Raw genomic sequence first — 27,051 nt, 5'->3', positions numbered from 1 at the left:
GTATAACAAGTGAGAGAAGTTCACAAGTATAACAAGTGAGAAAAGTTAAGCTTTCTGGAGGTAGCAATCAGAAGAGCCAGAAGTCACAAGTGGTTGCACTTAGATGTCACACTGTTACAAAGAGTGAGCCATTTTGTCAGTGACACCAGCAGCTTCAGCAAAAGCACACCCATTCTTGCCAGCTCCAACTGCAAGGCTGTTGAGGACCACCTCAGAGATCTAGATGGATATTCTGGAACATTCTTTTTAAGTACAGGGATTTCCACCCCCTCCTTTGGAAGGGTGTATTGTCTTGTACAGTCTACCTGTTCAATAGTCAGGGTAGAAAAAGGGGCTCTGGAACCAAAATGGCTGTTTCTTTGGGTCTATATCAGGAGGAGACTTTGTGGGGGTTCAGACCTGCTGTTTACAATGTAGTGATGTTGCTGTCGAAGACAAATGGACTCAGCAAAGGTTTTCTCAGATGTTATTTGGATTCCCTGACATTCAGGTGCTCATACAGTAACCATAGCCCTGCTGGAAGGAAGCACCTGGATTGTAATCACTAGACACTAACATCTGTTAGCCCCAGGGAAGATTCCTGAAACTGTGTGAACACATCGTGTTATTGTTGGGGCTTTTTTTATTTATACATTTCTGCTGAGCAAATGCTGCTGTGCAAACATTCACTTGTTGATCTTGTGCTGAAAATAGTTGCAGACATGGGCCAGAGTAGGCTGCTGATGTGTTGCATGGATATAGCTGCTTTTAAATGCTTCATACTGGGAATGTCAGTGATGTTTATGGAAATGGCTCTTAAAAGTTCACTTTGAGGAGGAGCCTGCTAGGAACATAGAAGCTTACCTGTTAGTTTATGGAATGAAAAGCCTGTACGTTATTACGAAAAAAATTGCTTTACAGTCTTGTTTCTGGCCTTATCTCATCCTGTGAGGCTTTCTGCAAGGCTCTTTAGAGGAGGAAGAGCATTAAAACTTCAGGTTTAAACACACACGTGTTCATTCCACTTGAAAAATGCTTATTATTTCTTTGTTCTTTGGATCTCCAAATCATAGGGTTAAAGAATACTTTAACATTTGCCCACCTAAAATTTCAAAACAGAGGTATAAATCTGCATGCCAAAAACTGCAGGCAGATGTTAACAAGGCAACTGGAATAGAAGGAAGAAGATGGAGGTGGAGTAGTGTGGAGAGGGATTGCACAGCTGCATGGCATAGTGTGAGGACCTTCTATGGGATTTTTTTGTCTTGAGGCCCTCTGCTTTTGTGTTTTGAGGAAAGGCTGACTAGTTATTGAGGAAGGGCTGACTAACTATAGGTTTCTTGCTTTGTTATTGTAGGAGTTTGAAGGAAGAGAGCAGCACTGATTCTGGTGGTGATGGTTGTGTTATATTAATGATTATGTTAGTATGAGAGGGCCTAGAGATGAACTAAACCTGGAACACTGTGGTGCAGAATTGCAGCATAAACAGCACCAACGGGAGCAGACTCTGCTCCAAACTGTAACCATCTGAGCAGGCAAGGTAGAGGAAGAACACAGGGAACCGCATCTCAGACGCTGAGTCTCTGTTGTGATTTTTCTTTCTGTGAGACATAAGCCAAATGGGTGAGTGCAGGAAGATGAATAGACCCTAGGAGAAGGGAGGAGTGGAACATTAGTGGAAGAGATTAGGGGATGAAGCTGAGCTACAGGAGCCTGTGGAGTGATGACAGTGGAGGGAGCAGCCCACCAATGCACTGCGGGGATCGCCGGATGCAGACAGGTGTACAAATTGTTGAGTAGGCTGGAGCGTGTTGAAAAATGCCCTAATGGCAAGAATAAGATCAGCCTTCTCTCAACCTTTCATAATCCTGTTAGATTAAGTCTTCACAGCTGCAAGGAGACGTCAAAGAGAGAAATGGTAGCTTCTCTGTCTTCTTTCACTTCGAACTGGACAGAGGGGCTGTTTGCACTCATCAAAGGTCATGTACATCGTCATCTTCCATTAGCCTGGACACCAACAAGTAAAGCCTCCATCTCTAGCCCCTCAAATAACTTCAAAAGGCTGCTTGGGTATTTGCAGGCAGAAGCAGCAGTAATGGGTTGTGGTTACAGGATTGCATCCAAGTGAGTGAACAATTCTGTAGAACAGTTACAAGGAGCCAGCCACTAGCTGATAATGGTTACACACCTGTAGCCCTGCTTGAACCTGCAAAGGGGTTCAAAGTTTCAGAAGCAGCATCATTGCAGGCTGCTGTACTGAAAAATGAAATACAGGAATTCCACACTCAGAGGTAACATAGATCACAGACTACTTTTCTGCTAGGGAAGCAAATAGTTGCCATCTTGTCTTGTGTCAGCCCCAGAGGTTATCAGTTTAGTGCCCAAGATTCAGCAGTGAAAGTTATGTGTATGTGCAGAAAATGGCAAAAGGAGTTTGCTCCAGATCTCCTCTTTCCTCTTCTCTTCTGTCACTCTGCAGTTCTCCCCTGGCATTCCCCATCACTGATTGCCCCTTCCTCTGATTTTAGCTGGCTTGTCTAAGGATGCATATTATCTGAGGACATGCTTTTGAATAAATAGTACTTTTAAAGGGGTGCTGCTTATATGTATGAAAATGTGGTAATAACTAGCCTGATTTCCATCTGGCATAATTTAAGAGTAAATTCATTTACGTCAGTAGAAATGAATGGATATAAATATAACTGAAGTTAGGTCCTGTATTTTTAAGGTTAAGCTTAGAAAGCACTGTAACTTACTCCCCCCTCACTGTCTTTTCTCTTTCAAGCCCTGCCACAAATATCAATGTCTTAATTGGGATTTAATCTGTTTCTGCCCAGTTTAATCAAAGATCTGTCAGTAAAGAATTTTACAAGAGGCAAAGGTGAAGCCCTGCTGACCCCCTACTATCTTTAGAAAAATCTTTTTGGCTGCTGGTTTGATAAACCTCAGCAGCAGTTGTTCTTTTTCCTCTTGGTCAGTTATGTAAAGCAGTGTATCTATAGCTATGTTTAGTTCTGAGCACAAACATGAAGCAAAAGTGGAAGCTTTTTGGCGAGCAAAGAATGTGATTTTTCAGCTTATTCGCACAGAATGGTGTTAATTAATATATTGTTTTCTGACAAATAGTTAATTGTGCCTGACTGCTTTCCATATGGCTAAAGAAATAAAAAAGCCAATGAGGACATGGTATTTAAATTTTGGTATGAAACCACTGGTATTGTATCCAATCCTATTTGCTATACTTCTAAAATGGGTTATATGGATATTTGCATATGGCAGTGATACTGAAATACATGGTTTCCAATTTTCTTTTTTGCCATTTTCTACTGGTGTTACTCAATTGAGTTACTAAACATTTTTTTTATACCAGAATATGTAAGGTTTTTAGACCAGTATAAACTACAAAAGAGATGTCAGTGAAAAAAACCCAAATATTTGTCTTCGCAGTAGGAGTAAAACTGGAAGAAATAATGTATAAAATTTCCTAGTGACTTCAGTGCAAATACATTTGTAATACCAAGGGTAGAATTAGGTGTAGTCACTTTGATAATATTCATATGTGTTTGTCCTCTTAGGATTTTCACTTTCTTGTGGCTGCAAAAGTAATAGCAGCTCTATGTTCATGTTACCCTCAGCCAGTTCTTACTGTAAATGGCTGGCACTTACTGTCTGAGGTGATTAATTAGCTTATTAGCCTACAGCAGGGAAGAGTCTTCCATTGATGAAATCAGTTGGTTTATGAGATCGTATATCTCTCATGACAAAAATAATTTCTTTTTTGGATATGTGATAAATTTGTTAAAAGATGTAAAACTCTAATGCCACTACCAGGAAGTTCTTTATTTTATTAAATTATGTATTTCAGGGACAGTTCTTAAACCTGAAACCTCAGTTTCCCTTCCTGGCTCTGGGGAGATAACTTGTACCATGCAATCTGTTTATAATAGCTTTGGAAATTAATTTTATTCTTCCCAAGTTTTTCCTCTAGAGGAATGTTAAATTCTTAGTAGAATTGTCCTATGAGTAGTTAAATGCTGTGGTTGTTGCAAAAATATAAAACACTGAGAATTGGAACAAGATAAAGAGCATTAGTTTTCAAAATTGCGTAGGTTATAGCATACAAGTTGCTGGTTTTGTAGGATTTGGGTCTGTAGATTGATGGTCCTAATTGTGTATCTCTTAGTAATCTAGATGAAGCAACATGGCACATCACTAAATCCGTTTGTCCTGCATGGCTAATTTAAAGCTCAGCATAGATGACTGCAAAGCAGAAGCTTCTTTATGTTTGTCTTCTTTATATGTCTCTGTTGAATATTCATAGTTTCTATTAACACATGCCCTTCAATACTGGCTACATTTTTGATACAGATAGTAGATTAATTAAAAGTCTGCCTCAGACCCCTGAGTTGTGATCTTGTCAGGTCTTGTAATATAAACAGTGTCAGGTCTGGGAAAGGGATGCCTCTTGAGAAGTGGCAGCTCACATCCTGATCACAGGTCCCAACCCCATAGCTTGAATACTTTTACTTTAGGGATATTTCTTCTACTACCACCTTCTGAAATAGAGAAATTTTATGAAAGCTGAGCAGTCTTTTTTTATTCCTAGCCACAGAGAAGAGCTTAAAACTATGGAATGTCAGCAAAGCAAAAAGTCTTGATGGAACAGCAATAATTAAAAATGTATTTTAAATACCAAGCAAACCACTGCCTGAATTTTCAAGCCCCACTTGACATCCCCCAGGGAACTTGGGCTGGCTAGAGCTGGTAACACTTTCCCATTGAAGCTGCCTTGTCAGTTATTTTGGTGAGGTTAGGGCTGTGTGTGCATTTTGTCATGTACCAGCCAGGGGGTGGTGACAGATACCCAGCAAATCACAGGACCAGTGACAAACTGCATTTATCCTCTAGCCCTGAACTTTCTCTGCTGCATTCTTTCCACTTGCCCATTTCCTCTGTGATTATCACTCTCCTGACATTACTTTGGCAGGGTTAGAGTTATGAGCATTGTAAAAAAAGACATTTAGGTTAAGAAGCAAATTTGAGTTTTCTGTTAGTGTCCCAAGCATGTAACGATACCTGATCTTTCAGTACCTCCAGGACCACAGTGGCACAAACTCTAGCATGGGTAACAATTTCCTAATGGTGAAACTGGCCAAGGACTATGACAGAGTAGCTGGGGATTTCTGTCAGGGAAAGCTTTAAAGAACAGACTAGATGGATCTTGGGAGCGAAGTCTGTCCTTTCCTGAGCAGAGTCTGAATGAAATGATCTTTCAGGTCATCTTCAGCTCTCTTTCTAAGAATCTGAGTATTCATATTTCTAAACTACTGACTGGCTTAAGCCTTCCTGGAAGGCAGTAAAAGGATATTCTCAGCTTTTCAGTGGAGCAGGTGGCACTTTTTTATTAGGTCCTATCTGTCTTCTTTACCCATTCCTTAGAAAACTAAGAAATCCCAAATTAAACAGCTCTCTGAAAGGCAAAGATGATAAAATTCAACTTTGTCCCAGTTAAGGAGTGAAAGAAAGTGTATTGGATATTAAATAACTCATAGTTTCCTACCTTTACTGGCACCCTGGTATATCCACCAATACTGAGATACACAATGAAGAGCTACTAGAGGGTCTTCCAGCTCTCCATACTGGTTGCCAGTGTGTAACAAACTGGAAACCTGTTTGATGGACAGAAGTCTCTTGGGAGCTCAGCTGGGTCTCTGGGAAAAAAATAAAATTTGTACTATGATAAGCAAATTCTATTGAAAATTGCATGTTTATATTCCATTTTTCCCCAGCAAGAAAATAGTATATTCTTTGAGAATCTTAGATAGCTTGTGGAAGTCTGTTATTGTGCTGGTGGAGATACAGACTTTAAAAAAGATATGGTCTCAAACAATTGATTTGCATTGAAAATGACAACCAGTTAAATAAACAAACAAACAAATAAATAAACAAACAAAAGCCCCAAAAAAACACATAAAAAAGACAAATATAGGAACTTTTTGTGGTAAATCTTTATTTACAGATCTAAATAAGTAGGTTTGGATTCCAAATTCATGACTAATTGTCACCAAACTTTTCAGGAACCTGTGGCTGCTCTGCATGTTTTCAAAATAAAGCCAAATTATTAAGGATTTTACTTGATTATTTTTTTTTGCTTTCGAGAAGGCTTCCCTATATTTCTCAATATGTTCAAAATTCCAGTAGATGAAGTATAACATACAGATTTTATCCATGTTTTTTGAAGATAGTACATTTTTGTGCCAGGCATATAGTGAATTCACTCATTTGCTTGAGGTCATTAGTTGCATTACAGTTCATCAGAATTAATGAATATTGATCAATGACACAATAGACTGATATGATACAGTATTCTGGACTGTCCTTGAGACAACATAATAACAATGACAAAGAAGCATCTTGTTCTCTCTGTATTACTCTCCTAATATTTTTTCTTCCAGCACTTGTGATTTATAATGCCCCTGGAGTAAAGTAGTCAAATCTATCTTAAAAAGGTACCTATCATGATGATCCATCATTTCTGAGACTGAATATTCAGGAAGACAGTGTGGTAGGGAAAGGCACAGAATTTCTTCTGGGATGGATTTCAGTCACTGTAGTTTTAATGTAGATATTGATGATTAACTGTTCTTCACCAACAGACACTGTAATAATTTCAAATGGCATTTTAACTGTTTGAGCCATCATTAAAAACTGCAAGCTGCTTTCAAATCAAAACTGCACCTTGAGCATCCACTTTTGATTGGGTGCTGTTGACAAGTGTTCTTGAGCAGATGATTAGAAATCAATACACTTTTACTGAATTGAAAGATGAGATGTGTATGTCTTTTGAGGTAATGGGTATTATTACTCATTTATCCTAATCTGGAACCCACTTGACCAGCTGAAGTCAGATTCAATTGTAAATTATAGACTCTTTAGAGACAATGAGTTGAAACTCTGGTGAGTTTCATTGATCCTGCTCCTGTACAATTACCATTATACCCCACTGATGATGATGAACTCTCTCATAAAATGCTTCAGCTTGGCTTGAACAGAAAACTCTGCTCACATTTAAACTCCAACATTTAGCAACCTACAGGGAAGAGAAGAGATGCTCTTGGCATCCTGCAGCATGCCTAAAGAGGAAACTGTTTTTCCCCACTGCTGAGTAACAGTCTCCATTCTTGAGCAGCTGCACAGGAGATGTGGTGGAGCTGCCAAAGCTCCACATCTTGTCTCTTGCCCCTGACTCAAAGCCATTCACAGGTATGAACCCTTTTCTTCTGGGGCTGACCCTGATGTACCAAATGGCTCCATTAACTGAAAATGAAGATACAAGACTGTATCATGGCCCTTTTTAGTGTTTCTTAGCTTTGATTACTGGAGGAAGGGGACTGCTCCATTTTAAAGGCAAGTTCAGTGTTTTTCCCTCAGTATTAGGACTATGTGCTTTGAGGTCCAGTATTTATTTTGGACACAGCACAGCTGCTAATCTCCCGAAACTGAGCTGTGTCTTAGAAGTACAGTTCAACCCACATTTTAATTCTGTTTTTAATTTTATTTTTATTTAAATATTTATTAAACTTAAGGCAGTTGCTATCACCAAACTTTCAGTGGTATGTTCATGAGAGGTATTTCAGAAAGCAAGTTTACAGCCACCCTCACTTGCAGTCTGAAGAGCGTAGACATCCCTATAGGTAAGCCATACGTACTCAAAATGCATGAACACACAAGAGATCAAAGGTGTCTGCTACAAGCATCTTCAGTTTTATCCTGAATGCTTGGTGCAAGTGTGCTTGGGGAGACAGATTGCTGTGATTGCCTCCACTTTCGCACAGGTTTTTGCTTTTATATAGCAGCTTCGTGCTCACCTCCAGAATTTCCATTCACTTGGTATAACTGATTAGGAAAGCCTGAGGTTAATGGTCTTTCCTTCCCTTTTTTCCTCCTTCCTCTGTACCACTTTTATAAGCAATACTTAAAATGTTACCTCTTTCAGCACAGGTTTGTTCCCCGTCAAACTGGCTTTGAAGGTCAGCCGGCCTGTAGCTGGCCTGTCCACTATCTCTTGATCAGCCTCAGTTGCCGGTGCCAGCTGGGCTTTTCTGATCTTCTCAGGTGTCTGACTTGCCTCTGTCTTTGTCCTTTCGACTTACAGGTTGGGCAGGTCTTCCTCACCACAGTCCTTGAGTGATGAAATTACCTCTTCCCTTCCCTGCTCTCCCTTGGTGTTTTCTGAGAAACAATAAAAAAAAAAGGGGGGGAGGGAAGGGGTTAAAATTACGGCAAAGTGCAGTTTTTTCTAGAGAAATAATTTAGCTCAACACTGTGTCTTTTCAGGAGTGGACCTTTGCTGTTTGCAAACTTATTACCATAAATTCCCACTACTTAATTTCAGACAGTGCTCTCATGCTCTGAAGAAGCTGCTGTAGAAGAAAAAGTGTTTTACTCAGAAAGCATGGTAGAGGTTTCTAAATTAGATAAATTACAAATTTTTTTTTTTACTTTTTGAGTCCCATGGAGTTAGATTTCTGTTTATTTAGTTAACCAGTTTCCACAGATCCTTGGATCAGGAGAAGAAAGAGAGCAATTAGGTTTTTAAACTTTTCTTATGCAGCTGTGAAATATATTTTTTCTTAAGGTATGTTGCACAGTGAATGAAGTTTATCTGGTGCTGCATTTTCCACTGGCTTACATTCCTTATCTTTTACAAGGAGTCTACTAAAAAGGAAATCCAGAGTCTTAAAACTCCACCAAGTCAGAAGGATCCAGGGTATATATTTTATACAGCTCTAAATTATTTAAGGTGCAAGGTGACTACAAATCATCCTGCAAACCCTTAGGATGTAGTAATTGTTTCCTATGACTACTGCATTCCTATTGATGCAACATTCATGCAGCAGATGTGCATGAAAAACTGCATGTGATACAACCAACAATACAACTAACAACCAACAATGATACAACAAACTTTAACTCAGGGGCAACCTGAACAATGACTTTCTGATCTAAATCTGGACTTCTTTCATTTTTTCTGGTGTTTCACAGACATGGAATAATGTAATTTGGAAGGGAGTTACCCCCTGTGCTAAGCAGAACTAACTAGACCAGCTGGTTTAGGGCCTCGCCCAGTCATGCTGTGAATGTCTGGATGGGTGGACATTTCACAGTGTGTTCCAATGTTTAACCACCTTGGCATAGTGAAGTTTTTCTGAGTATCAGATCAGAATTTCCCATGTTTCAACTTGTGAGTATTGAATTCCACTTCTCACTGTGCATCTTTTGGGGCAGGACTTGGCAGGGCTCATTGATAGAGCTTTAAACTAGATGTGAAGGGGGAAGGGGAGAAAACCAGGCCTGTTAGGGACAAGCACAAGAGGAACACACCATGGCCCAAAGTCAGGTCGTCCAAGGAGGATTTAGTCCCACCAGTGTGCTCTGTTCGTTTCCTGAAATGCCTGTATGCTAATGCACGCAGCATGGGGAACAAGCAAGAGGAGTTAGAGGTTTGTGTGCGGGCTAAGGGTTATGATCTAGTAGCAATAACAGAGATATGGTGGGACAGCTCACATGACTGGAATGTGGCCATGGATGGTTATGTGCTTTTTAGGAAAGATAGGGCAGGGAAGCGAGGTGGTGGGGTTGCTCTTTATGTGAGAGAGCAACTAGAATGTATTGAGTTTCATGTAGGGGCTGATGAGGGGCATGTTGAAATTCTGTGGGTAAGAATTAAGGGGCAAGCAGGTGCGGGTGACACAGTTGTGGGGGTCTACTACAGACCTCCTGATCAAGGTGAGGAGGTTGATGAGGCTTTCTACAAGCAACTGAAAGCAGCCTCACAACTACAGTCGCTGGTCCTCATGGGAGATTTCAACTACCCTCAGGGGGACGGAGTTAGGCTTTTCTCGGTGATGACCAGTGATAGGACAAGGGGTAATGGGTGTAAATTGGAGCATAGGAGGTTCAAGGTGAATATCCGAAAAAATTTTTTTACTGTGAGAGTGACAGAGCACTGGAACAGACTGCCCAGGGAGGTTGTGGAGTCTCCCTCACTGGAGACATTCAAAACCCACCTGGATGAGTTCCTGTGTGATGTACTCTAGGTGACCCTGCTCTGGCAGGGGGGTTGGACTAGATGATCTCTCGAGGTCCCTTCCAGCCCCTAAGATTCTATGATTCTATGATTCTATGATCTCAAAGAAGAATTTGGCTCCATCTTCTCTGTAGCTTGGGAGACATGTAGCCCTCCAGGCTTTTTTCCCAAGGGCCTCATCCAAAACCTAAAGAGTCATTAAAAAAACTCCAGTTTACTTCACTGAGCCCTGGAGCAAACCGCCACTACGAAACTGGGATCAGGCATTCTTGTTTGGCTGTAGGAAAGGTCTCGGATCACCTGCCATTCTTCCTTGGGTGTGTATAGAGGACTGAGCTGCTTCTCGTGACATTTAGAGGTATCTGGATATCAGCCAGAGCTGTTTGAAAATCCTGGTAGTCCAGAGAATCAAGACATTGGCTTAAACATATTGTAGTGACAATGTGACTGACTGTGTTACTTACCACAGAAATTACCTTGCATCTTCTAATTTTAAAGGATATTTAGAAGGAGTTTAGACTGGACAGACTTGTCCTGAGAAGGGGTGCTGTGTGTATGGTCAGCAGGGCCTGTACCTGTATCTGCCAGTGTACCCCCAAGCTCTGCTCAGGATAGCATAAGAGTGGATCAGTGTGGTCCCTGCTGTGGTTCCCACCTGAGCTGCCTACTCCGGATGTTTGCCAGGAGCACCACGGCCACGCGTGTGCATCCCTGACCTGCTGCTCAAAGGAGGCAACATAGTGCCCTTTGGGGCACTTGTGTGTGTGCACTGACTGTAATCCAGGTCTGATAAAGGCACAAACCACCTTTGAGATGTGTCTGAGGTGAAAGAGAAGAATGAAACCAGACACGTGTTCATTAGCTTCACCCCCAGACCATGGGCATGTTATTTCCTGTTTAAAACTACAAATTTTAGCAGCAAAACAAAGCTCATCCATGCGTGCCATGGGAGATGTTGATACACCCTGCCCATGGCTGTCACTTGCATCCACTCCTGCATCACAAACTGCCTCCCGTCAAATGAGCTCACAGAAATGCCAGCGTTGTTGCATACATTGGGGTTTGCTTGATGTACTTCTGCATCACTGCTGTTTGTCTTGCAAAAATCCTTTTCAGTCCCAGCTGTTATTTCAGGAGCTGACAAGTAGGTTTCTGTAAATGCATCAGATTTATTCTGAACAGGGACGTAGCCTTTCAAAAGATGATGAAAAAGCAAGAAATACATATCCCTGCCCGTGTGGAAGCTCACTCTTGTCAGCACGAGAGAGTTTTTAAGTGAAGGAGGAGGGAAGATAGCAAGAAAAGTTTCATAAAATTCTTGGTGGGTCCTCCCATGACCTGTGTTACAGGGTAGTGTAACTCTGGGATTTGGGAGAGGGTGATGGAAAGGGGGTCAAACCTCTTCCTGTAACCGTAAGTTTGCTACCCTCACTGCAGTTCTCTGAAAGGCCACGCTTTGGATACTTGCTGCAGTGGAGTCTGTTGGCAATATATAATTTGTTTACTAAACAGGGAATGTAATTGAAATGTCCCTTTTGAGTTAATGAAAATATAAAACAGCTTTCCCATGTAGACTGAGACCTCTAATTTAATTATCTGTGAGCCTCATAGATTCAACCATTCCTGGCAGCCTGAAGTAGATGAATGACTGAAATTCAAAGAAAAACCTTAAGAAAAGGAGAAGTGCCAGATGAAAGAGCAAAAGGACAAACCATTTGTAAAAGGATTTATCTCCACTGAGATGCCTGTTGTCTTTACAGCAACTAATTATATGTGAAAACTATTAAAGATTTCGAAGTTGTGATACCCATTAAAGAGGCCAGGGGTGCCCCAGCGCCTGCAGGAAAAAACAAGCTGCCAACTCTTTGAAATATTGTATCAGAGGTGTTGCTCTTGAAGGGTACATCGCAAGCAGTGACCTTAAGCGCAGGAGCAGATGCCAGAAAACCAGTAGGAGCAGTCATACAGGTAGGGTGGGCTTGCTTCGTTGTTTGCAGTCCATCCTTCAGCCTGGAGATCTGGCTCTAAAGCAGAGCCTGGAGTGAAGCATCCAGGAGCAGCCAGAGCTCCTCAGGTGAATCCTCAGTGCAGTGGGGTCTGGTGTGTCCTGATGCTGCGTGAGGATCTGCTTTCTGCAGTGAAGCACTTTGGGTCTTGTGTGATGGCCAAGTCTCCCTGTAGCTGCTGAAGTACAGCAGCTGTTCTTGTCCACTTTCTGTCCACCTTCCTGTTCCTGTGTGTTCCTGCCGTGTGCGTTACAGCAGCACTTGCCATCCTGACAGAGACTGCCGGGTCCGTGTGGAAACAAGGAGTGTTTATACTGACTTTGCAGAGGAAGCCAGTGGCCAAGAAAGATGTAGGTCTCCTCAGTTGTCATTCCAGGCCCAGTTTTCATGTTGTTCTGCGCCAAAAAAAAAAATATTAAAAAAATAAAATGAGGTTTCATCCCCACCATGCATGAGATATTTTCTGAATATGGAAAGATAAACAAGAGAGGTGCATGTGGGAAAAAGTGAAGTTTGCACTTCACTAGGTGATTATATGGGGAGCAAAGAGATTTTTGAGTAGCAAAAAAAGGATACTTCACCACACTCTGGATTTTTTTGTTAGAATATGTTCTCTCTTTTCAGGTTTGTACTTGAAGACTTTGATCTAGAGGGACAGTGTGTTTAGGAAAGGGGGGGGAGGGGGGGGAAGTTTGCTTCTGGTATAAACATTTACAGCTTCACTGACTGTAAGTGGAATTTCACTTGGGAATATAAGCAGTGACCTCAACTGAGATGAGCCGAGCATGGAGAGGGGGACTTGTACTTGTTGCTTAGAGTTGCCTGAACATTGCCCAGAAGACCAGCAAAAAAATTGCTGATTCATTGTATTGCCGTAGGAGGTTTGAGGAGTACTGAATTTTCTTTTCTCTAGTTCATCTAGATTTGATCTAATATTTTTTATTTTGAAAAAGGACTAAGTTTTTTAGAGTGAATGGAGATTTGATTTGTCTGCAACATAAATCAATGGACTTTGAATTGTTCACATGCAAATCAGAACTGGAGCAAAGGAACTGTAGCACAAGTGCCAGAATTCTGCAAACTCTGGCTAAGAAATCAGCCCTAACCATTGTCCAAAATGGTCCCTCTGTAATGTATCTCAAGTGGCACTGAAATTTACTCCTACAGAAGTATTTAATGTTCTTTTTATGATATGTCAACCTTTAAAACCTTTTAAACATGAATAAATCCTTTACCTAGCTGCCTGTAAGCAGTTTGGGGTTTGCTTTTGTTTTATAATTTGCTATTATGCTTATGCTTGGTATGACACTTGCTTGATCTGGATTCATTTCCTGTGCTTTGTTCTGAATGTGCCCTGTAGGGTAATGGTATATTTGCAGCCTCTCTTCCTTTCTAACATTTGCTGTTACTGTTTACAGGACAGCATGTTCTCTTTGTCACCTTCCAGAAGTGCCAAGTGCCTTTTGAACAGCACAGCATCCACTGTTAAAAGTCTGATCCAAACCCCAATGAAATCAGGGAACAGTAATGTGATTCATGGATTTTAAGTAAAGGCAATATATTTTATTATATCAGCTGTTACAGGTGGAAAGAAAGACAAACCTTCAGGCACACAAATCCTTCTTCAGGTCTGCAGTAGCAGTGGTATTGCTTACACCAGCACTCCTCAGCAGTGAGACAGCTGTGCTCCCAGCCAGGGCTAAAAACTGTGGTTAAAAATGTGTGTATTTCGTGGCCCTTCTTAGTGTGGAGGGTTTCCTAGCAGGACACAGGCAAACATCATTCTCCTCTCTCCTCTTCCCAGTATACACCCTGCAAACAGGGGGTACATCCTACAAGGAAAGGTAGTATAAGGTAGCTTACACTTCAGAAAAGGTACCCCATACCTTATGATCAGCCACATCTTCTCCACAGTCACCCTGCCATTGGAAAGGACCAGGGCAAAGCTGTGGGCTTTGCCATGCAGATGGTAACCACAGGATCCACACTGGAGGTTCTGGCTCCTGATGTTTATGGCTGTCCAGCAAACAGTTGTGGGACCAGTTGTGCCACCTGCCACCAGGGACTTTTATTCCCTTTCTTGTGGTCTCTTTACAGGGAACAGTGTTTCCCAGAGTTTCTGGAATCACAGTTAACTGATCAGCCACCTACTAATAAAGCTTGTGATTGAAAAAGCTACATAAGCAGGATGGTTCTGCAGAAAAGCTGTGGGCAGTCTTTGGATTTCTTGTGGTCACAGAATTGAAAAATAAGAAGTAACAGCCTAGTACTCTGCCTGCTTACTCCTCCAGATTATGGATCTGAATAGTCTCTTTTTAGTTCTATGAGAGATTTCATATTTATCTGCCTTTTTATTTTCTGAAAATCTTCCAAAGTATGTAGCTTTCTAGTTAAAGAACACAGGCAAGTGCTCAAAAATTAAATGTTAGCATTAACTGTAACATTTACTAAATGCTAACATTAACTGTAACATTTATTTCTATATTCCCATGCTAAGAACTGAGGTGTTAGCTGTAGTTAATATCTGTGGTGTTAAGAAGCTGAGAATGATTTTTGTTCATGTGAATATTTCCGTAGTACATGGGCTGCAGTATCTCTGAATTTTGCATTCTTTCTGAAGTGTATTAATATGTGTGTTAATTAGGCAGCTTCTTTATTCAGCCTTATTTGAAACTGAAAGGTTGCATTTCAAGAAACTGTCACCACAAGATGAATTGTAAGTATTGATGCTTGTGAAGAAATTAAAAGAATGAACCATTTATGACTTTAGGTTGATTAACACACAGACATGAACCAGTGAGCAAGTAATGCTGTGAACAGGAATATGATTATTGGAAAATAATTTGCCTGTGAAGACAAGAGCTTAATTCTTACTTGAAGCTGAGACCCTTTCACATTACCATGTATTTTAAGACACTCCTGTACTGCCAGAGTAGAGTAAGTAAAAAACAATATCCATATGTGGTCTCCATAATGGTAATTATGTGGCCATGTGGGCCACCACATGTCTAACCTGCAGAATATAATTCCATATCTGGGTTCTGCAGCCTGTAAAGGGCTCTGATGCCCCAGTCTTTGGACATCTCCTGCAGATGGGTTTGAACTGTGGGTGCAGAACCATCACTGAGTCAATGCATTAGATCAACCCCACATTTAGGTTGGCTCTCTATAAATTGACACTTATAAAACTGTAAAATAGTATGAAGGAAAGAGCAGTGAAAACATGAACTGTGGAGGAAAAAAGCATCTGCTCCCACACTACTATTTTTTACTGCCTGACCTTCTCTAGTAGTGATGATGTTGCAGGTTTTTTCACTCATGAAAACAGAAACAGCAGCAGCACTGTCCAGCACTCAGGTCAAGTTACAGCTACACATGAATGGTACACATTATAAATATACATTTAAGGTCCTTCCGTGCATAGCACAGCTGAAAAACAGGCAGCTCTGTCTCGGTGTTCTTCCATTACTGGATTTATGGAGTAGCCTGTGGTAAGGGAAGGGCTGGAAAAGGCAGTGCTAATGAGAGCAGCAGATATCATTGTACTTTACTCCATTTCTGCTGCAGCTGGTTATAAATTCAGGTGGGAGATGTCAAAAAGCCAAAAAGTAAAACTTTGTTTCGTTCATTATCTCACCCAGGACTTAACATGTTCATACTGTCAGGCTTTGCACAATGGTAGCTTTGTCTCTTGTTATTTCAGTGAGACTTTGCTCTTTTTCAGGTACCGGGAGACAACGAGAAGCAGTGGAAGCCAGTGTTAGTGGTCTTGACAGAGAAAGACCTCTTAATGTATGAGAGCATGCCACGGATGAAGGAAGCTTGGTTCAGTCCTCTGCATACCTACCCCCTGCTGGCCACCAGGTACCTGTGCTTTTTTATTATAACTTCTTCAGGGGTGGTGGGAACAGCTCAGTCAGCCAGGACCAGGGGTAGCTGGTACGTAGCACTTGAAATGTTGGGGGTTTAGAAGCAGAGTCTTAGTTAATGGGCCAGCTCAGTTTAACTCCTCAGCTTCTCCTCTGTTTAAAGTTATGTCTGAGGCTGATGGCCAGAAACACACCAGATGGATTATGAACATGACCATTTGACCTGGATCCAGAGACAGAAGTGCAGAAAAAGCCAAGTCTGAGATTTCTGTCTCAGTGTACAAACCTGAGGGTTTGGCAGAAGCACTCAAACTTCTAGCCACTCCTCCAGGCTGAAGAGCATGAAATTGTTGCCCTGAGTTGAATGTGCTGATGTGGCATTTCTGCAGCACTAGTTTGGGACTTTTGGGGGCTTGCACATGTGATGGAGACACTTAAATTCAGCATAAGTTGTGTTCATGGCTTTTAAACTTAAAATGGTGAGCTTAGATGACACATTCTTGAATCTAGATTGAAAATAGCCGTCTGCATTATTTCAAAGGTATTCATCAATACTAATTCAAAGGGAACTTTACTGTAGTTGTCTCTGTGCAGTGGAAACTGTCTGTGCTTCTTGATGTGAAACTTAATCACATTTCTCTGCCAGTATGGTCAAAGGGCTTGAGAAAGAGCTGCTGGTTCATTATTTTGGCCTTGCTACAGGCCTCTATTATTCATTTTTCAATGAGTCCACATTCAGAAGGGCTGGTAGCACAAGGCCAAAAGCTGAGAGTCTCTTACTGCACTCTCGTTAATTTTTGTTCTTGGTCTCTTAGTTCTCTTCCCAGATGAACTGAGGCTTTGCTGCTGAATACTTATATTAAAAAAATAAAATTGATCTCGATCAATTATGCTGATGGTTGTTTTGTCCCAGTTTACCTCCCTGTGATGGAGCTTTCAGGCTTCCTGGGAAGCTGACTTTTGACTCACCCTGAGGCAAGAGCCCCAAGCTTTGCAGCTTTCAGCCTGCTGTGTGTTGTGGTGATGAAAGCTGACAATTCCGAGTGACGATTCCCAATGAAAACTGGGTAAACTGTTGGTGCTGGAGGCTGTGTGCAGGTGTGTTCCGAAGCCTTGAGTTGGTCCCTAGGGGTGCATCTCCTCTGCATCTGAGTATGGACCCAAGTCCTCTGCCTTGCAGTGACCAGAGATCCTGCAGCACACCTTACCCCTTCCTGTCTACATGTTGTCGTGTCAAAACAGCCCTTTGCTGGGAGTCACCAGCCCCCAACATCAGTGGCCACCAACTTACCAGAACAATTTAAGTCCTTGCCTCAGAGGGCCTGTTACTGAATTACTTTTTCTCAGGAGTTCAGATTTGGCAGCAGACTGGTTTATCTTGGAGAGACAGTCATTTCCTCGTCCAGTGGATTCCGTGTGAATGGAGGTTCATTGGTCTTCATGCTGGTGGGGAATGAGAAGCTGCTTGACTCAGGCTGCTGAAGGGTCTTTACAGACTGGGAAAATGATCCATAAGAAAGACAGGAAGCAGTTAGAAAGGACAAGTGCAGAGCTCAGTGCTGGGGAATAATCAGCTGTGCTGGTTTGTGGTGAAAAATGGATGACAAAGTAAGTTACTCTGCCAGGGAAGCAAATGCAGCGTGGTGAAATTGCTTCAATCTGTGATGTTATATTTTTGAGAGGGGGAAATAAAATCATGTTGAGTTATAGCCAAGTGTGGCCTGTCGAGTAGATCCAGCAATCATACCTAACTACAGAGCATCAGTAAAGCCTCAGGTGATACAACCCCTGCATGTGAGGCATCGCACTTCCAAAAATATTTGAGTTAACTATGGAAGGTCTAGAAGAATGCAATGCAAATGTAAGACCTGGAAAACACTACCAGTAGGGGAATACTCCAGAAACCTTAGTTGTTTAATCTAGAGAAGTCCATGGAAAACATGTCAATACTTTTCAAGTTCGAAGATGAGAAACAAGAATTACAGGACACTTGTGTTCTCCAGATCCCTGCTGGATATAACAGGACATAGCTGGATGCATTTGTGGCAGGGGAGTTTCCAGGCAGGCCCTGGAGAAAACTTGATGTGTGGGCAAGGTACTGGACTAGATTCTCTGGGAAAGGTGTACGATCCTCGTCACTGGGGATTTTGAAGGATGGGTGACACTGTAACCCTCAGAAGTGTGTTGACACAGTTCGCCCTGCTCTGGGAAGCACTGGGTGACCTCCTGAGAACAATTCCAGCCACATCTCTGTGATTTCTTAATAGTATCACTGGAAATTTAACACTGGGGTATAAAGACGGATGGTAACACCAAACTTGACATTTGGAATGAAGTCCTAATCTGGTAAATACATATAAAAACATGAATTCTCAAGGTGAGAAGATTACAGAAACCGACAGTTCCCTAAATCATTACATCTACTGTTTTGGGTTATTTTGATTAAAACCTTGCAGGATTCTGCTTTTATGATCTGTCCCACTGAGTACAGTCATACCAAAAAAATACTCAGGGCTTGCTGTTGGTATTGACTGCTGTGTTCATGCTCAGTCAGTGATTACCCTTCTCATGATGGGTTTTTAAATCCCCTCTGTGCATTGATCAGTGCAATTTAGAACTTTTCACCTGGAAAGTTTGCAGACCACATGTTGTAATCTTGGCTGTTCCCATCTTTCAGATTTTTATGAGTCCTTGGGAAAACATTTTTGCTTAGCTAATGCATATTTGAAAAGCTGCTGAAACTGGAGAACTTCAGTGCCAGATACTGTACAGAGTCATGCTTAATCTACCCAAGACATAATGAGGAGAGAAAATTGGAAAATATTAGAAGGATTACAATCTTCTTGCAGTATTTTGGAAGCAGATTTTCAACATGCCCTTTCTGTTTGTTGATAAGTTTGCCTTCAACTTATAGATGCTATTAAGAACTAAAAATATTTTCCAGTCAGTCTTTCTGGGCTTTGTGTGGAGTATAAGTAATAGCTCAAATGAAACTGAGATCAGGAGATTTAAGTTATTCCTTTAAATCTCTGCACTGGGAGGCACAGCAGCTGGCTCATAGCCCTGACTCCAAGGACCTTTTTGTCATAATCTCTGTTTCAGTGTTTCCTTAGGCCTGAATAACAGTGCCTCCCTCTAGTATGGGAATGGTGCTTAAGTAATTACATCTTAAATGTTTGCAATCAAATTGCCTTATCTATCGTAGCCAGATATGAAATGAAAAAAATAATAAGGCAGCCCATGTTGGACTCCGATTAAAGATCAGGTAAGTAGCTTTTGTGTAAAGCTGAGGTCTGTAACCAGAAAATATCAAAGAAGTTTGATAGTTAGTGCTATGGAAAGTTGGGAAAGGAGGCTGGGCACTGATTAATTGTCTGTGCAAGTGGACAGAGGGGTAGGCAGGGAGCACTGGGGGCTCTAACCACCCCAGGGAATATATATGAGGTGGCATGCAAGCTGTGAAGGTTCTCCACTCCTCTTTCAAATGCTACGTCAGGGTAAGGAGTGGTTTCAGTGTAAGAAAGGAGAGATGATGAGGTTGAAATTCTCTTCATAGCCTTAGGATGAGAAGCAGGTCCCAGTGCATCTCACCTGGCAGCAGCACTTCATGGTGGACCATTCCCATCTTGCCATCACACATTTGCAAAGAATAATGCTAAAAAGGTCCCCAAAACATAAAAAGACAAGGGAAAAATTAGAGAAGATGAGAAGGGGCTCATTGGAGCATGCCAAGAGTTGCATTTCACAGCGGCTGCCTGCTCTTCAGCACTGTGCAAACAGACTGGAGCATGACCATCCTTCTCCTGCCGTCTTGCGGCTCCAGCTGCTCCAGGGAAGCCTGCTCAGGGTCCTGTGTGCTTTCAGACATGTCAGGAACCTCCACGGAGCCCAGTGACCTTCAGGGACTGTGGGCAAATATTTTCAGAGCTGGCCTTGGGATGACTTTTCATCTCTTGGGTGCCCCTTGAACCAATTGCACAACCTCCACTGCAGCCAGGGCAACTGGAGGTAGATGCGAGGGGAAGCCTTTTGTGAAGTTTCTAAAACTATTCTTTTGCCTTTTAAGGTATTTTTGTGGTTGTTAGGATAAAACACCTTTTATGTAAAAGAAATAACTCACACAAATGCAACTTTATTAAAGCTTGGGAATCCTTTGACTTGTACCCAAACACATCAGTGCTGACAGCTGGCACAAAAATACTAGCAAAAGTTCCCCTGCGTATTTGCCTAGCTTGTGTTTAACTGCATGATTTTCCAAAGCATGGTCTGGGGTTGTATTTTTAAATAGAGAGACTGAATTCTTAATACTGAAGGGATAATGTGAATCAGAAGAAAGGCAAGAAACAATGTTCATGTTGGATGTGTCCACACACTTTTAATTTGTAAAGCAGTAAATCTTCATTCTAAACATGTGCTGAAAAACCTAAAATGCCAGTGCTATGGATAAAGCATGAAAACACAGAGGGGGGTGAATATGAAAGGAAAACACTGGAACCATCTGTCTGTCACATATTCAGTATCACAAATATTAGAAAGAGATTTTTAGCACAGCAGATGAGCACTGTATAGAGGAGAAGGGATGGCCCAAGGAGAAGATGGGATAGTTTGGGTTTTTATGACAAATTTGATGGGATTTTCCAGGCTGCTTTCCTGCAGTCCTCCTGGTAGCAGAAGGCAGCATGAGAGCAGTGGCCTGGCCTGCACCAGGGGGACTGGCAGCAGCAGTCACAGGAGATTTCAGTTCCTGGTCTCCTGCCTTAATTATCAGGTGTCACAGTTTGACTCAGGTCCGACAACAATGCTCTCGATCCCCCCTCCCCCCAACCCAGGTAGGGAAGGAGAGAGAGAAAAAGAGAGAGACTTGGCTGGATTGAAAACTAAACTACACAGCTTTAATTAAAACACTAATGAATGATACAAGAAAATATATACAATTATATACAAATATATTCAGGTATGGGCAAAAGCCTCTCGCCTCCCCCCACCCCAGCAACTCCCACAGCACTTCCCTGAACTGGGAAGAGTCCCGAGGAATCCCGGAGCTGCTGCTGGAACAGAGCAGAGAGTTATGGGGGTCACAAGAGATCAAGGCTGAGGATCAACGGTGATGGATGAACAGAGTCCTCCCCGGACACCGACCATGGACGGAAGAGAAGGGAAGAAGAAGAAGGAAGGAAGTTGTCTTCTGTGATCTCTGACCTTCCTCTGAGCTTACGTAGATATATGGAATGGAATATCTTTGGCCAATTTTGCTGTCCATCTAACTCAGCCTCCTACGGGGGGGTCACAGATCTCCCCATAGTGTCTGAGCTGGCAGAGTGCAGGTGCAGCCTTGAAGCCTCAGTAGTTAGAAAAACATTCCACTGTCTTATCAGCCTAGCAGAACACACTGTTGCTAGCTACAAGAAAGCTTACTGAAGGAAAAAAAAATCAGTAAAAAGAAAAATTGGCTTCATCCTGGCTCAAACCAGGACATCAGGGTGCAGCTTCCCCTCAGAGTTTGCACATCCTCATGCCAAATTAAAAGTGAATACAACTTTTGGGGGTGTTTGCTTACTGCTGACTCCCCAGCTGCAAAATCTGCACAGGATAGCAGGCCTCAAATATCAAAGCTGAGCGGGGAATTAACACAGACCTTCTTGAGACAAAAAGCATTTGGGGAGGGTGATGGTGCCTCTCTGAAAGCAGTTCTTCTGCCCAGACACAGGAGCAGGGCAGCTCTGACCAGGATACTCTGCCCTTTGCCTCCCAGGATCTCCTGGGACTGTCAAATCAAAGTGGATACTCAAAATCCAAAGGAAATTACCATGAACCTGAACATGAACAAATCCTGCAAACCTTCTAGTGGGGTATGAAAGAGGAGTGCATCTGTTTGGCACAGTGCACATCCCAAATGTCAGCATAGACTGCCAGGGAATTGAGGACAACTTCAGATGCTCTGTGGTTAGTGTTTCAAGAACCAAAAAGCTAAACTTGTCTTTTTCTTTCCCTTTTATATATTTTTTTTCCCTATTAACCATCTCTGTTTGATGACATACTTCTACATGTCAGCTAACAAGTAACTCTTCTAGACGCAAAACAATAATTTGAGGGTGAATTAGCATTCAGTGGTTGATTAGTATAATCTAATGTTTTATTCTCCAGCACAAGTATCCTGCCGTCTCATATGAAGTATATTGTTTGCCTATAGGAAAGGAAATAGCAGACACAAGGCAGAAATAAGCTTTTCAGAGTAATTTCCATGGTTTCATTTTGTGACTCCCTGTGAGGGTTAATGCCTGGGTCTCAAAGAATGACAAGCTCCTCTGGATTATTCTTCTCAAGTGAATCAGTGTCATGTCCCTGAGCAAATTCTGTATTCACTTTCTGCACAGGGAAAAAAACAAAGAGCACAGTCTTAAAGAAGAATGAAATATTATAAGGTGTTGATATTCTCACTCAGAAATAGACCCTGCAATTAGTGGTTTGCCTAGATGAACAAACCTTTCTTGGTGCTGGGAGATCAGCTGTTGATGCCAGGCCAAAAAATGTTAATTGCAGCAAAATGTGGAGACTTTCAGACTACAAATAGCTGCAGCATTTTGTGTTTTGCAGGTTCCTTATGGGGAAAGTATGTGCAAGACAGTACTTTGGCATCTGCATACTTTACAGAACTTCATACTTTATCTGACAGCACTTACTGTTGAGTTTGTCTGCAGATGTTTAAGCTTTATGGCAACTGCAGCCTGACAGTGAAAGTCAGATTCAGCCACCTCATGTGAGCAGGCACTTGTAGCTGTGCACCAAACCCCATCATCACAGACCAGTCAGTGATTTCTCTCAGTTCCTCATCCAAGGGGTATTTTGTACAGTTCATTAGGAATTTTTGGGACATCTCCGTCATCGCCAGCATGTGTGGTGGCTACTTTTGTGCCTGCTGCCTTGGACCTTCATGCTTCTGAGTGTCACTAGGAGTCCCTTTAGGCTCAAATATGAAGGAGATACCAGTTCTCGTGCTCCTGACCATGTGCATTTAGGAATGTACAGAGCAGATCTGTGCTCACCACATTTTGGTGCAGTGCATTGTGTCACCATTATAATCCACTGAGGTGTTTTCAAATCCAACTGCAGGCTGGTCCATTCTGGCCCAGGAAAAGGCTCACCACAGTCCGGAGTGGATTTGTCCTTCGCAACCCGTACGGGCACACGGCAGGGGATTGAAACCCATCTGTTCAGGACGGAGACCAGCCGGGACCTCTCAGTGTGGACGAGGAACATAGTGCAGGGCTGCCACAATTCTGCAGAGCTCATCACAGAAATCACCACATGTGAGTAACACCTGCGGCACTGCGGTCCCACACCCCCTCAGGATGTGTGGGTAGTTCAAACTCCTTCTGCTGGAGGTGATTCTTTTAAAAAAATGTACTTGTTTGGGGTTCTATGTGTATAAAATACTGCCCTCTTGCTTTCCTAGCCAGCCCTAGCTGGTGTGGTACCTGTGGCCAGTACCATAAAACCGGGAATCAGTCACTGTCATTCTGACTTTCGGTCTTGCTTTTGGCACATCGTTTCAGACACGAGCCCATCGGCAGCCATGCAGGGCTGCGTGTCATGGAGGAGTGATCATCAGAGGTTTGCCCAGAAAGATATAAAAAATAACATTTTTCTGAGATTCAGAAGACTCTTGAGAGCCTGGTGGGAGTTTCTCCTGCAGAGGAAGAGGCAGAGGAGGACTGGCACATTCACTAGCTTGAACTGGTCATTTATTTACCCAGATCTAAATACCCGAGAAGAGCAAAAATAAATTAGTTCAACAACCACATTTTGACAGCTAGACATTTCTCTCCTTGAACATCAAGAGTGTCACTTCTCAGCACTTCTGTACGTGCAAAATCAACAGGAATAAAAGTAATAGGCTGTAGATGTTCTGGAGTGAGCCCCATTGGGCCAGGTAGCTGCTAGCCAGGGGTGGCTCTGGGGCTTTGAGGCTTCACTTTTCTCTTGAGTGCCCCCAGTATTTGAGAGTCCTGCCCACACCAGCTCTCTAGTGGATAAGGCTGTTAAAGTTGAACATTAGCTCCACTCGTTGACTAAAAATATAAGAGCAAGAGCCAAAGCACTAATCTGCTCCATGATAAAGGGATGCCTGTCCTTAAGCTGCTGAGCCTGGTGCCTCACGGGGAGCTCAGGCTGCTTTGCAAGGGCTGCTGGCATGGAAACTGACCATGGTGTTTGGTGGGAACCGCCAGGAAGGCATCTCCTCAGCCCAGTGACATGGATGCCTTTCTTTCCAAAAACAGGAGTGCATCAGCCCCTTCTTTGATCATGGTGCTTTTATCCCAGTGCCAAGGCTCCTTGGCAGAGTTGTAGAAAAGAGAATTTGGGATGTAAACATGTAAACTCTTCATTCTTTAATTTGGCTCATGGCCTACGTTTCTGAGCTGAGGGGAAGCTGCAGACTTTCTGCTGCAGTAGCTATTATATGCAATTTTCTGGGCCCTTTTTCAATTGCCACAATACTAATGAGCACTCAGGAGTATCTTCATCTTTGTCAAAATACTTTAGGGGAAATCCTTTACAGCTTCTCATTTTGTAGTGTATTGTGCACTGCATTTATTGATTTTGGCTATGTCTGTCAGATGGAAGAAGGGTAGCTGTGGCTTTGTCAGGGTTTGGAAGGAGGAAACGCCAGCCTGAGCCTTCTTAAACTTCAGTAGATTGTTTTTGTGCCAGCATGTAGATGCACACTGCAATATGAAGACTCCAGTGAATAACTGAAAGGACTGACACTGGTTTTGTTACCCCTAAGCACAGTTTTAGTCTGTGTTTAAAACCATAGCAAACAAACCTTGGTTGGACCTTGCACAACAGAATGGCTTCTCTCATTTTTTTTAATGGTCATGAACTGGTACACAGAAGATTCAACGTGAATATGAGAAAATACTTATTTGCTCTGAGGGTAACAGAGCACTGAAAAAGCTGCCCAGGGGGGTTGTGGAGTCTCCATCTCCTGGAGACATTCAAAACCCACCTGGATGTGTTCCTGTGTAATCTGCTCTTGGGGATTCTGCTCTAACAGGGGGGTTGGACTAGATGGTCTCCAGAGATCCTTTCCAACCCCTACCATTCTGTGATTCTGTGATTTTTACGAATCTGGAGGTTTACAGTTAGAGCATGATTAGCCTAGTCTTAGGAAAGGTTAGTTTCTGCAAGGTGGCATTGAGATCAAATGCAAAATGCAGACGTCTGCAGCCAGATGGAGTTTGTTGCTTTTAAGAATGTTACAGACTAAAATTTCTTTCCTTTTACAGCTTGCACATACAAGAGCCAGGAGTGTCGTTTGACCATCCATTATGAACATGGATTCTCTCTTACAAGTGAGCCACAAGATGGTGCCTTCTCCAAGACAATTGCACAATATCCCTACGAAAAACTGAAAATGTCCTCAGATGATGGGATTAGGATGCTTTATTTAGACTTTGGAGGAAAGGATGGAGAAATTGTAAGTACTGCACCTAGCAGCAGGATGCATGTGACAGTATTTAGGCACCATGCTTTCTGATTCAGCATGATCATCTGGCTTTAGAACAAGATAAACTAAAAAGAGAGATAGAATGTTAAAACCATGCAAAGAGGGATGAAAGATTTCTTATATTCAGGAATAATTGTATCTCTACACAGCCAAATGTTAATATTTTTTATATATCTTAAATGACAGCAAGTAGAAGAGCTTAAACATGAGATATTAATAAATCCAGCATAAAAATAGAGACTTTGTTATAAAAATAATGTGTTTTAGGCACTTTAGAATATCTAGTTGCTGGGAAAAAAAAAGAAAACTAGGGATGTCGTGCAAACTATCTGCTTAGGCCTCTAAGTTAGCTGTCACAATGCCTAAAAAATGTGTTTATTCCTACAAGCAGTTTAGATAGCCTAAATTATGCATGTAAACATGGTCTTTCCTGCCATATTTTTTCAGAAGCTCCTGAGCACATTGGTTGCTTAATTCTGCACATCCCCTTAGATAACATCTACTCTATGAACTGCTTATTGTCAGGCTTTTAGAACTAAATTTGTTACCGGCTGTCAGTGAAGTTGATGCATGTCTGGTGGAAAGGCAAATCTGGTTTGTTTTGATGCAAATCTAGTGTTGAACCTGCTGTCCACACTGACAGATCTGTCATACTAGTAAACACATGATGAGATCATCTCAACCATGACTATGGAAAAACATCTCAGTTGAGTCTTGCTGCTGGCTGTGTGACCAGAGAAGAACCATGCAGCATCAGCTGAAGGTGCAGCATCCTGACTTCATCTGTGACCAACAGCAGCTGCACTGGGTACTGGATATTGCAGTCCCACCACCATCCCTGGTCAGAAACAGAGCCTGAAAAGATGGAGTAATTGAACCTCCTGGAAAGCTCCTTGCAGCATCTTTTGAGGTCCCTTCCAACCCCTAAAATTTTATGATTCTGTGATCTGACTCAGTTTTCTGCTGCTCACCAAGGTAGATGCAGTTCCAGAGGCACCAGGGGCTCCTCTGCTCTCGAGGTGCTTATTACCTACTTTTAGTAACCTAAATATTTGCAGCTGTATGCAAAGAAACAACACTATGTTTTAATAAAGGGTTGTTATTAATAGAAGTCTGTTAAAAAATGCCAAGCAGCAGTTAATAAAGCAGTCTGTATATGATTGCTTATTTCAGCTGTAAACCAATCATTCTCAGTCTGATTTCTTTCTGTGCTTTCAGCAACTGGACCTTCATTCCTGTCCAAAACCAATTGTGTTCATCATTCATTCCTTCCTGTCAGCAAAGATTACAAGACTTGGCTTGGTGGCCTAAGTGGGATCCATCTCTTTCTTCAGAGAAAGTCAGAGTGACCACGCTAATCTGAAGTACAGCGACACGTACCAGCCAGCAGCACACACCAGCCTGGGCTTCAGTACTGGACCTTGGTCATTTCTGCAGTCTTCCAAGGCCCAGTTTTCATTTTGATCAGCTAAAGAAGTGGCATGACAAGAAAAACAGTGGATTTCTTTGTAAATAATGGGATTTTAAAATCCCGTATCAGACAGTAAAAGCGTGTAGTACCATACATGTAAATGTTTCAGAATCATAAATTGTGCC

The 27,051-nt window shown here is 42.1% G+C and overlaps 1 protein-coding gene across 1 annotated transcript in view; it reads left to right on the top strand.

The window, feature by feature from the left end:
• SNTB1 (syntrophin, beta 1 (dystrophin-associated protein A1, 59kDa, basic component 1)) overlaps positions 1–26,787 on the top strand; it is a 68,032-nt gene extending 41,245 nt beyond the window's left edge. The window contains exons 4-7 of the mRNA XM_009995377.1: positions 15,800–15,939; positions 23,055–23,251; positions 25,235–25,425; positions 26,674–26,787. Coding sequence (XP_009993679.1) covers positions 15,800–15,939; positions 23,055–23,251; positions 25,235–25,425; positions 26,674–26,766 — 621 coding nt within the window. The 3' untranslated portion in view covers positions 26,767–26,787. The remainder of the gene's footprint in view (positions 1–15,799; positions 15,940–23,054; positions 23,252–25,234; positions 25,426–26,673) is intronic.
• The last annotated feature ends 264 nt before the right edge of the window (positions 26,788–27,051 follow it).

This window comes from Chaetura pelagica, unplaced genomic scaffold (assembly GCF_000747805.2).
Source record: "Chaetura pelagica isolate M959 unplaced genomic scaffold, ChaPel_1.0 scaffold53, whole genome shotgun sequence".
In the NCBI taxonomy this organism is placed as follows: Eukaryota; Metazoa; Chordata; class Aves; order Apodiformes; family Apodidae; genus Chaetura; species Chaetura pelagica.
Note: the sequence above shows the minus strand (reverse complement) of the source record. Positions and strands in the feature narration are given on the sequence as shown.